Raw genomic sequence first — 12,309 nt, forward strand, 5'->3', positions numbered from 1 at the left:
TGTGGTAAAAAGTCTATAGCTATCAAATTTCATACATCAATTTCAATTGTTCAATTACAATATGTGTTAATTATAGTTTTACATAGTTATATATACATACATACATACACACTCATATATATATATATATATATATAACTGTATATACACAATACAATTACATGCTGACTGTTGTTGTTGCATGTAGTATCAAAAATAGTATGCCAGCTACTTAAAGGTATGTATATATATATATACATGTATATAAATACATATATATATATATATGTGTACACAATATAAAAGGACATGTTTATATATATATATAATTGTATTCGCTGCCTTTGCATCAGTCAGTTAAAATTTCATATTCGTTGTAGTTGTTTTAAAAAGTACACAAAAAAAAATTTTTTAAAAAAATACATATTGTACTTAAATATATCATATATACATAGACATGCAGATTAACAAATAGTGGGGGGGGAGGGTCAAACAGAGAGGGGGGAAATAACTTTTGGCCTGAACACTTTGGAAGTACTTTACATATATAGAATAATAACTATCATAATACAATGTTGACATTTTAATAAATATTCCTTCAATTATTTTCTTGTGTGTTTTGTTTTGTTTTGCTTAAGCGGGCGTTAGACGCATTTTACAACTAAAAAAAAAAGCAAATAAATAAAATATTTAATAAAAATTAATAATTGTACTTTTTTTAGTTTCTGTGTTTAAATTTGTGTAAATTAAAAAATAAAAACAGGAGTGTGTTGGAGAATATGCAATATACAACAATTGCAGCATTACGCTAAGCAGCACAGTCTGGCAGCGCTGTGGAATTAGCTTTAGTTTTTTTCTTTTCTTTTTTTTAGCAGTTAGCCAATCGACAGACAAATCTGGCAACGCTATTAAGCTAGCCACCAATTAACTGTACTTTGCGTGTGTGTCAGTGTGTGTGTGTGTGTGCGTGTGTGTGTGCGTCCGGTTAATTAAAAGCGCTTGTTTCTCTTGGCATCTTCTTTACCTGCTTTGCTGTTTCTCAGTTTCTCAGTTTCTGTTTTCAATTCCATTTATGGCTCGAAAATATTTAATGTATTTGTTATTGCTTTTGGGCCATTTAACCTTGATAAGTTTTTCATTACGTTGAACTCTTGCTGCCATTTCAAAGCAAAACGAATATTAACCTATTTTTGAATACCCCTGCCCCGTTACGGAAACTGGACAACGATCAGATGAATGTCGAATAAGAAGAAGAATAAGAAGTATAGTTATGAAAACAATTAATTGACATATTTAAAAATATTAAAAAAAAAGAAGAAAGTTTATCTAAATTGAAGTGGCTTAATACGCTTTCAAAAGAACCTTGATGAGCTAAACAACATAGAAAAATATATATAAAATACGCTCATTGAGAAATACAACATTTTTTCTAAGGCATGAAAAACAAACCATTATTTTAGGAATCGTTTCAAATGTTCTTTTGTAATATATTGTTTAGTAGCGGTAGGAACAGTACTAACTTTAATTTATAGGGGGAAAAGTAAAGTTAATATTGTTCATGGAATTCTTTTCAATATATGTATGTATATTTTTTTCATTTGCCAAAAAGCAGCTATATAATTAATAATATCACCACTTACAGACTTTATTTATTTCTAATTTTCATAATTATAAGTGCACATATATGTATATATTTTGAAAACGGTGAATGAAATAATGGTTTCTTTCTTGCTCACTTTTTTTTTAAAGCGTATTCTTTCACATCTAAACTTAAAAATTGGAAATAGACAGCTTTGAAAAAATTAGCTGTGAGAGATTGGTGCTATTAAGTTGTTTGCAATTTGTATATAAAATGGATTTATCTTAACTGCAGTTCTGTATGGAGCATTGGGCAGGGTTGTAAAGTGACGAAAGAAAATTGACGTTCATAGCGGAAGTCAGAAAAAGAAATGCCAAAATAATGAAGCAATTGAAATGACAGAAAACAGCGACATGCACAAACACATGTGTGTGTGTGTGTGTGTGTGGCGATGACGTAAAATGCTAGGCAAGCAGGCCAACCACAATTCCAATCAGATTCTGGCTAATTTGAATGCTGGCGTATTTCTCACACTCGAAACACTTGAAAAGAAAATAACAGCAGCGGAAGAAGAAGCGCAACAACAACTACGACTATGAAAAAAATAAAACCCCAACTCGAGTAAAAATGCCTCAACAATAAATTCCTTGTGGCTGCTGCTGCTGCTGACGTTTGGCTAAACAACAGACAAACAATAATACTTAATACATTCATGCATAAATGCTTAGAAAGCACATTGCCTGAACTTATGTTGTTGTTGTTGTTGGTGTTGTGAATTGCCATTTGAAAGTATTTTTCTTGTTGTGAACAATGGCAACGCTTTGTCTTGCATTTTGCTATTGTATTTATTACTATTTCTACCACATTCTTTGGCCGCCTACACACACCGCAAGTCGTTTTGCAACACTGACTTTGACTTTTCAATTAGAATGGTAAATATGCTAAAGTTGTCTCTCTTTCTCTCGCTCTCACTCACTGACGCACTCGCTTTCTTCTTCTTGCATTGCCTTGCCCAACACATTTGCATTGCACTCACCGTTATTTGTACATTTCTTTTGTGCCAGCCTTCGCTCAAGTTAAATGCTGTCGCATGCACACACACACACACACACACACTTAGATTCATTTCTACATGCATATGTAATTGTCCGTCTTTTGTCGCCTCGGCTAAAAGCTGATTGTCAAAAGCACTTACACACACACACACATACACAACTCAAATACACTCACATTACGAAAAAGCTTGGCCAGCTGTGGTTGGGCTGGGCAGTTGTTGTTGTTGTTGCTGTTGTCATTGGCAGGTCGGTCAATGCGCGTGCTTGAATGTTTAACTGTTTTTGTTGGTGTTGTAGCTTTTACGTTTGCTATTGCGCAAGTCTGACCACTCTCTGTGCTGTTGTGGTTGTTGTTGTGGTTGCTGCTGCTGTTGTCGGCCTGCCTTCATTAGCATTGCTGTCGGGCTTGCTGCTGCTACTTCTGCATTGTTGTTGCCCGGTTTACTTTTGCATTGTCTTCGCTCGTCTCAGCTTTCTGCAAAAAAAGTGAGGAAACCAAAGGGCAGCAAACGATTACAAATATATTTACGTATTTTATGTAAGTGCGAGGTTAGCTTGGAAAGTTCTGAGAAATGCAACAATTTTAGTAATTGTAAGAATCTTGCTTAAACTATATTAACCCTTTCAGATAATTTATCTTTCTAGATCTTAAATAGAGAGAAGACGAGGCGCACAAATAAATTCTTTGTGGTTTGTATTGAAAAGAAAAATTCTCATCAATCTCTAAGAAGTTAGGAACCTAATTTGTTTGAGTAATGTAAAGGAACTGGGAACGCAGAGTTGCTTATCAGTGCAAATTAGCAAAGAAAGAAAAAAAATACCACAAAACAATTCCATATGCTTACCGACCAATTTTAGTTTAGCAACAATTTTATTACTTGGGCATTCGACTATAAAAATTTCGACATGTCGAGCGATTTCTCATATTTGTCAGCACAGCTTGTCATAAAGTTGTAATATACTTGGTAGAAGGGCATTTAAAAACATCGAGCGTAAAATGCAAATGGGCCACATTGCAATTATAACTTGAAAAAAAAGCAGAACGTATAAATTAAAATTGCCGCTAAACTCAATTAATGAACGGAGCTACGTCTACTTGTATACAAAGATATTTATATATGTATATATAGATTTATACACACACACACGTGTGTGTAAATGAGTGTGTGTGTGTGAATGATGGACGTTTCGCATTTGTGCTGTTTTTCTTCTTCTTTTTTGTCGCTAATTTGACAAAGAGCAGTGAAAAGATGCAAGCACGTACTCGGCGGGTACTCGTCGAACTCGAACTCGAACTCCACATTCGCATTCGCAGTCGTATTTATAAGATACATTCGCATTCGCAAGATACAAGCACACACACACACACACATTTGTGTGGCATAAAAAGAAAACGCTGATATGCGCGTAGCGCTTGACGAAAGATGCTGTCGCTGTGGCTGCCGCTACCCCTTGCCGCTACCCGATAGCAGCACTACCTGCCACTAGCTCTGCACTGCAAGAAATATGATCCCAACAAAATGTTTAAGTAATGCTACTACTAAGTAGCATTGTCAGAAGAGAGGCGAATTAAGCGTTTCTAATTAATTTAGGTACAATTTAAGACAACCTTAAGCACATTTAAGCTTTCTTTAATATGTATTTTAATATAAAAATATAAAAAAGAATGGCTAATTTACACATAGAGTACCATGAAGAAACATTTCAACATTTTCTTTTAAAAGAATCTATTACAAGAACCAATACTATTAGTCCATTTAGAATCGAACTTGACAGAATTTAGAATCGGATTGACATCCTAATTAAAATTTGTATCTATTATGTTTGATTTATTTTTATCTAAGAGAGTTATCTATCTTTTCTCGCCGTGTATGCCCAGCAGCCGTATTTTGGATCATTTAGGCGGAGCGCTTTAAGTGCAACGTGGCGTGGATCGACATCATCTGCTGGGATGCTGCTCAGTGCTGGTGCCCAGGGATGTGCCGGCTGTGTCGAGCTGAGAGCGTGACGGTGACACGCTGTCCAGGGATTATGCAAAAGGTAAAGGAAAAAAAAAACAGAAGAAAAAAGCACAGAAAAAAAAACAGAAACGAAAAGGAAGCAAAAGAAATTGCATTCGCAGCTGCGTGCATTAGTCGAGAGTAAAGTTAAATTGCACAGTGGTGCCAGACTGCTCCAAAAATGTCGAAATCAAAATTGGTAAACAAATTGCAGCAGGCAGAAATGTTGGTAAATGGAGGTGCTCGTTATTGTTTACAAACAACCAGAAATGAAAACAGACTAAAACCCAAACAAAATTGAGCAACCCTTAAATAAATTCCATTCATGTCGTAGTCAGTCAGTCTATATTCTCTCTCCCTCTCTCTCTCTCTCTCTCTCTGGCACATTGAGTAAACACATTCCAACTGAATTTGATTACAGTAAACAATAGGGTTGTTGTTTGTGTTTTTAAGTTAACTGAGAAAGGAAACGCACAACGCACTTCAAAATACACTTGAATCATTTGACTACTGAATAAATGGGTGCGAATTCCAGGAGAAGATACTGTAAACACTGTAATACCATTAACTAACTCAGTAAACATTTAGAAAATTATTGGAAAAAACTACTAGCCAAAATAATAGCTGATTATTTGGTTTTGCAAAATTTGTACCACATAACAACAACCGACGACCGGCAAAAAATTCGAACTAGTTCAAAACTTTAATCGTAATCTTTAAAATAATAGTCAGTGTTCTTCCAACTGTAAAACTACGCATAACCCAGTCGAATTGCATATAGAAAATGAGTAAAAGTTAACAATATAAATACATTTATTGCAACCTAGTTGTGAAAGCCATTGCATAAGATTACTTAATATTACCAAACCCCATAAAGACACCTCCTAAATTAGTCAATAGTACCAAGGTGTTTGTGTTCGGTCTAAAAATAACCAGCTATGCATTTATGGAGCTGGAATGGAATTCTATCTTAATTTGTTTAGACTCACAGAAAATTCGATAAAGCAAAGTTCGATTGTATCTCAAAGGGGAAAAGTTAAGAACCGGGTTTGAATACTGTATTTTGAACTTCTGCCCAGGTTCGATAAAATGTGAATAGAATTACTCAATTAACATTAACTGATAATATAATTTGTTAATCGCTCCACAGTAATTAAATCTCATTAATATAATGTATATATATATATATGCTAATTGAAGGTTCCGCAAGAGTCTAGTAAATGTTGCAAGATGGAAAAAGGTAAGTGTGGAACAAGTTGAAAGAGCTCTTAAGTAGATTATATATATATATATATACATACATATTTACACACTTGACCCAGGCACAGTTTTGAGCCCGGATTTTGTTTTTTTTTTATTTTTTTTTTTATTTTGAGTTTGCCCAAAAAGGTCGCTTGCGTAAGAGTCCGAGACGTTAATGGCCTAAAGGCAGGTTGGAGCCGCGAACAGTGTGTGTGAGTGTGCGTGTGTGTGTTTAATGTGAGTAGACTGAGAGTCTTTTGGGTAAAACCACCTCAATAAACACAAAATACAAAAGCAGCAAAAGCACGCAAAGAGTCATTTCGAACAGCGTTGATTATTAGCTTGGTAAACAGACCTTCAGCCAACCCCCCGCCCCTCACCAACCACTCCACCATACCATACCCCACCCCTCACACACAACCTGGCAGCACACCATGCTGCAGCTGGACATCTGTTTCTGTTTTTGAGGCAGGCAGTGACGCAGTCAGAAAAAAAAAAAAACATTTTGCATCATTTTAATTTCGATTTCGATTCCAATTTCGATTTCATTTTGGTTTTCTCCTGGTTATACCCTATTCGAAACTGTGCAATAGAGAGGGTATATTCAAATAGCAGACAAGTAAGCGGACCAGCGACTACAGATATATCTACCGGAAGTATCATCATCATTTATTTGAGCCTTCGCCCATGCAATTCATTAATTTTCATATCATTATTAAAATTGGAAAAAGGTGTAAAACTTTATCAATTTAAGTTTAATTATGACTCAAAGAGCAGCATCTTCATTTTGAAAATGGCATGTTTTGGGTAAACTTTTTCTTTTGATTAAGCACTTTGAATAACGAACTTGAATTAGCTGAAATTGGGGATAGTCTACGGAAAAGCGTTTCATAATTTGTATTTATATTGAATTGTAATTGACAATGATAACCTCGCCACAGAGGGAACTTGGAAGAGGGGTATGTGCTGGAGGAGGGGGGAGGGAATGAAGTTTTAGATAGATTAAGTCGGGTTTTCTCGCTTATCTGAAGTTTGTGCTGTGAATATTTGTTCAGTTTTTGGGTTAATGTTTTGCTCGATTTCAAGAGGATCGGGATTTTGTGCGCGTGTGTGTGTGTATGTGTGTGCATGTCAAGGGTTGCGTTGATTATTTTATGGCCATGTGGAAATCTTAACAGGAAATGTCCAAATTGCCAACGGCGGCGTCTGGACGACTGTGACGCCGTTTTGGTTTTCCAGCGAAAAAAACACAATGAAAAACATTTCACAATTTCACAAATTTTATGGCATTTTTCAAGTGGACCCGCAATGCAAGACAAATATGAGGAAGAGGAAGATAACCGCGAAGAAGAGGAAATTGTTAACTTGGTCGCATAGCACATGGTCGTAAAGCAATTAAACAATGCAACAATGATGTGGCAACAAAGAACCAGGCAACAACAGCAGGCAGGCGGCAGGCAACTAGTTGCAACAGTAAAAGTATGCCACAAGCGCCGCGGCGCCTCGCCCAAAAAACTGTTGGAAATTCTATATATTTCTCAATATATATATATATATATATATATATATATATCTGTTAAGATAGATCTTCAATGTAATTCCTGTCTGCATTCGGGGCATATGGTCTCTAATTGTGATATTCCCACAGGGAATGCATGCAAGCATGCTTATTCCACATGCCTGGGCACGCATTCCAGCAGCGCTTACTCAGTGGGCGTTGCAAATTGACTCACGCTCCTCAAATAAAGCAACACATTTGCGAATTCTTTACCATTAGTAATGGCATTTCAAGTGCCCTAAAAAAAAACCATTTTAATCAAATCCCTGCCTGGTATATTGCACAGACTTAAGTTGCAGCAACCAGATTTCAACTATTAATCGAAACAGACCTTGTAATTGCAGACTTCCCCTAAGATATCAACGAATAAAAGTAACTCAATATGAAGATAAAATCTCTGAATGTGTAAGTATAAAGTATAAATCACTGAGTAGAACTGGAATGTATTGCATCATTCTATAAAATGGTTCAGTTCTCATTAAATTAAGATTATTTTGCGAGAGATCGTCCGAGCATAGATTTAGAATATATAGTTGGTCGCATGGTATTTTTAAATACATATTGCTTAACAATATCTGTTGATCAGATGATCAATAATGTGCGTGAGAAATCGATTTGTATCCATACTCGCCAAAGGGGGACTGTTATTATCGATAACATGATGTTACAAATAATATATTCCAGTTGCTTGTTACATACTTTTGCACAACTTCATGATACAATTTCTAACCATTTTCTATCTATTTAGTTTTAAGATCCATCTTGCTAACTGTGGCAAGAGAAACTTCATATGAAATGAGAAGAGAAATTGTCTTATCTATAACTCTGCGTATCTCCCAAGATAAAAGTTGGATATATATATATATATAGAGATACACATGACATATACAGATATATACATGAGTATATGTGGCTAAGGTGTGTCTTCGATTGCAAGATATACCTGTGACAAGTGTTTGTTTGAAAAATAGCCGCAAGCTTATCTATCTGATAAGTGTGAGATAAATATATATATATATATATGTGTGTGTGTGGTTGTGTGTGTGAAGATATCTCATGTTTATATATGCTGAACACTCACCTTAGCAAATAGTCTCCATTGGTATCTTTGTAACAGTTGTCGCCAGAGTTGGCATCGAATGTGCATTTGCATTTGGACTCGAACTCAAACTTGAACTGTTGCCAGCAGCAATTGTTTGGGGAGTTGGCGATGACTTCTCAAATGTGGGTGTAGCTGGGGCTGCATTTGTAGTCGCCGTTGTTGTCGTCGGCGTTGTTGTCGTTGTGATGTTCATCGAGGTGTTCTGGGTGAATTCGGTGCCATTGGCCATCGAGGGCAGACCCTGGGAGCTGCTCGAGTGCTGCACCCCATTTGTGGTATTGGTGATATCGTGTCGCAGTCTCGGGCAACAGAGACGCTTGCAGGCGGTCCACACCTGCGGTTGGCAGCCGACCACAATGAAGATGAAGACACCCTGAAGGGCATTAATCAGATCTGTGACCAGCCAGGCACCATGCGGTCCACCCACTATCCACGAGATGATGTCCCATATCCAGGTGACGCCCATCACAACGACCAGCTTCAAGCAGACCTTGCCCAGCGCCGATTTCTCCGACGTTGACTTGACATCATCCCGTTTCCACAGGCCACACGTCAACTGATGCGTTGTCGATATGAAGAGCACAATATTGGCGCAGAGCAGCAGTCCGATGGGTCCGTAAAAGTAGGCGAATATGGCCAGTGAGCGATTGTTGAACCAGCAGAAGACCTCACCAAAGCCCGGTCGCAGCAGGGATGTCTCCGTCTCCGGCAGCTGATCCACACAGGCGGCAATCGCACAGATGAGCAGTGGAACACCCCATGCATAAGCCGAATACAGCCGGAGACGCAACGATTCCTGATTACGTTCCAGCGAACTGGGACGAAAGTCCCGGAACGTCCACCAGATGTTGAAGCACATCGTATTCAGCCAAAAGAAGGCTGACAGAAAGAAGAACTGCATTCCAATGGCCAAAAGGAAACAGCTCGCTGACCCTGGTATTAAGCTCTTGTTGAGCTCCTCGATGGCCAGCAGAATCTTGCCGAGCAGCAGACAGAAGACGTAATAGATCTGGCAACGCCAGTGCAACGCATGATGCACAGCCGGCAGCATGTAGCCGGCGACAAGAGTGGCAGCCAGAAAGACAATCGAGATCAGGATGCCCACATCAAGCACAGCCTTCTGCAGATTACCCTCAACCCCAAAGGATATGTTATTGTTGTTGTTGTTCGGATTGCTGGGATCGTGATTAAAGTGCTGGGTGCAGGCGATTATCTTCACCTCACCTGGTCGCTCGGTGTGCTCGAGGCAATATTGCGTTGCACTCAGATTGGTGTGGCTAAGTTGCAAGGCGCCCGTGCTGCGATTCAATGTTGCCTCATGCCAATCTCCGGCTATGGCATAGCCACTGGCATTGCCCAAACACTCGGGCAATCCGTACGTGGTCTGATATTGTCCCAACTGCAATTTCGGACTGAGGATTAGTTGGCCATCCTGTGCTGGCGCAGGGGCAAGGCTGCAACTTTTGCTGCTGCTCGCGTAGATGCCCCATTTGCCGCAACATTTGCGCAGACGCAAAGGAGTTGCTATTGCTGAAGGAGCGGCAGCCGGGGGTGGATTAGGAGCAGTAGCAGCAGGATCAGTATCAGCATCAGCAGCAGAGTTGCCATTGACTAGGTGCGTTTCATCCTTGTTCACTTCCGGTTCGAGGCAAACCCAGGCCACATCTTGATCGATACAGTAGTTCTTGGGCTGAACGAGTATTCCACGCTCCCGCACCGACATGGTGCCATTGGGGAAGATGACCACATTCGCCTGACGACTGCTGAACAGTTCCCGTTGCTGCTGTTGCATGCCACAGTCGGGTCGCACATTTGGCAGCAGTTTGATGAAGCGCGGCTTGCCTCCTTTGGGCTCAAAGAAGCGCAACTGTTGCGTCAAATACACCAGTGGCATCCACGACTCGGAGGCGCCAGCGATGCAGGCCAGCGTTGTTGCATTCAAATATTCACCCTGGTGGCAACACTTGTTCAACATTATGCGCGGCGGCGGTGGTCGACCAGATGCTGCTGTTGCAATTGTTGTGGTTGCAGTTGCTGCTGTTGTTGTTGCTGTTATTGTAACATTCTCTTCTTCTTTGTCCGCTTCTGCTACACTTTGTACGTGGCTCAGCTGGAGTAGTAGTAGCAGTAACGGTAATGTTAACAGCAACCAAAAGCTTTTCATCTTTGCAAAGCTTCGTCGTTCAATGCAGAGAGAGAGTGTGAGGGAGAGAGAGAATGGCTGATCCTTCGTTCAATTGAGAGCGTGCTTTGGGTTGAGCTTACACTTGTGGTAGATGTGTGCGCACACAGCACTGTTTGCAGTTTATTTTTGTTGGCTGAGAAACTTATTTTTATTTGCTTGTGCACACAATACTGTTTTCCTGTTCCGAATCAAACGCTTCCTTGTTTGACCTCCTTTTATTTGCTGCTTCTGCACACAACACTGTTTGTGGTTTGAAGAAAATGCTTTTTTTGTTCGGCTATAGCACTTCCTTGCTGCACACAACACTGTTTTATTTATATTCTGTGCCTGCCTCCTTTGAGACGCTTTTGCAGTAATACTTTTGCACAGTAACACTGTTTTTTGTAACACCTTCCTTTTTTGCTTGGTAGCAATAATGTAGGATTCTTCAATTAAATCTCAAACTCCTGTTGCCTTTTTACAAACAACAAGCAAAGAGCTTTCTTGTCTGGGTGCAATAATACTAACACAAGAACAATACATACATACACACTATTTTTGTTATTGTTGTTGTTGTGTTGTGATAAGTCTTATTTATTTTTCTTCGATTTTTTTGTGTCTAATTTGCTGACTATTCTCTTGTGAGGCTTCTCGGTCTTGTTATTGTTGTTGTAATGCTCACGTTTGCAGGCGCTCGTTGTCAATTATGTGAAAATACTGTGCTTGTTGGCTGCGCTGCTTCTGCTTCTGTTAGCTGCGCTGCTCTTCTTGTCTATCTCTTGCATTGTTTGGCACTAGTTGTTGTCACTCTGCTGCCCCCCCCTCTAACAACTTGCCAGCTGCATGTGTTTGTGCCTGTGTTTGTGTGAGTGTGTTGCTAGCGTCGTCGTCGCCGTCGTCGTTAAGCACGCATGATCTTTTTCTCGACTTCTTCTTCTTGTTGCTCTTGTGAGCTATTCGCTTTCGTCTTGCGTTTCTTACAACTTTTTTGTGTTGTGTTTCGTTTCGTTTTGGTTCTCAAGCGTAGCAGAAAAATTTGCTTTTCACTTTTCTGCTCTTTTTTTGTTGTTTAACATTTTATCGTTGCAATCTTTCTCTTTCTCTTTTTTGTTTGTTTAAATATATGCACTCAAATAAACTGGGCGTCAGTTGAACGAACCACAATTGAATTTCAAGCGCGTCAAGAAAATAATTAATTCGAAAAACACAAAAAAAAATGCCGAGCGCAGTTCGCCCGCAACGAACGAGTACAAAAAACCGACTGACAACTGTCTGTTAAAGTAACACGCTGCTGCTTGTTATTGCTTACACTGCTTGCACACTGTTGTACCGATCGATATATCGATATTTGGCATTAAACCATGCGCGCGATATCGATAGTTTGGCGCGCACACACTTCGACATTTTGCAGCACAGCCAAGGTTGAGTTTTGTTGCTGGACTGCTTTGTGCTTTATGGTGCTATTATCAACTAAGTTGGTGGTGTGTACAGGATTTGTAAACTAACATTGCATACTTCGGGGCGGCAAAGTTAATGTTTTCAAGCTTTTGCATTTGGCTTGTGTCACTGCTTATAGCTTAAAGCTCAGTCTATTCCCAGTATATTAGGCAATAATTTTGCTAATATATGT

The 12,309-nt window shown here is 39.1% G+C and overlaps 1 protein-coding gene across 2 annotated transcripts; it reads right to left on the reverse strand.

Moving 5' to 3' along the window:
• Positions 1-410: 410 nt before the first annotated feature.
• Positions 411-11,860, reverse strand: LOC6566081 (probable G-protein coupled receptor Mth-like 1). Of its 2 annotated transcripts, XR_004365299.2 has the most exons (3): positions 8,495-11,860; positions 2,789-3,088; positions 411-640 (listed from the first exon to the last, which is right to left on the reverse strand). XR_004365299.2 is itself a non-coding variant. In XM_001992093.3 (2 exons), the coding sequence occupies exon 1, from the start codon at positions 10,677-10,679 to the stop codon at positions 8,496-8,498; it is 2,184 nt and encodes a 727-aa protein (XP_001992129.2). In that variant the 5' UTR covers positions 10,680-11,860; the 3' UTR covers positions 692-3,088; position 8,495. The 2 variants fall into 2 exon arrangements, 1 of the variants encoding a protein (XP_001992129.2); XM_001992093.3 differs by lacking the exon at positions 411-640 and having other exon boundaries at positions 692-3,088.
• Positions 11,861-12,309: the final 449 nt, after the last annotated feature.

This window comes from Drosophila grimshawi, unplaced genomic scaffold (assembly GCF_018153295.1).
Source record: "Drosophila grimshawi isolate 15287-2541.00 unplaced genomic scaffold, ASM1815329v1 contig_848, whole genome shotgun sequence".
NCBI classification, from domain to species: Eukaryota; Metazoa; Arthropoda; class Insecta; order Diptera; family Drosophilidae; genus Drosophila; species Drosophila grimshawi.

Coding starts and splice junctions, on each gene's coding strand:
- LOC6566081 (XM_001992093.3), bottom strand. CDS start 10,679: ATGAAAAGCTTTTGGTTGCTGTTAACATTACCGTTACTGCTACTACTA.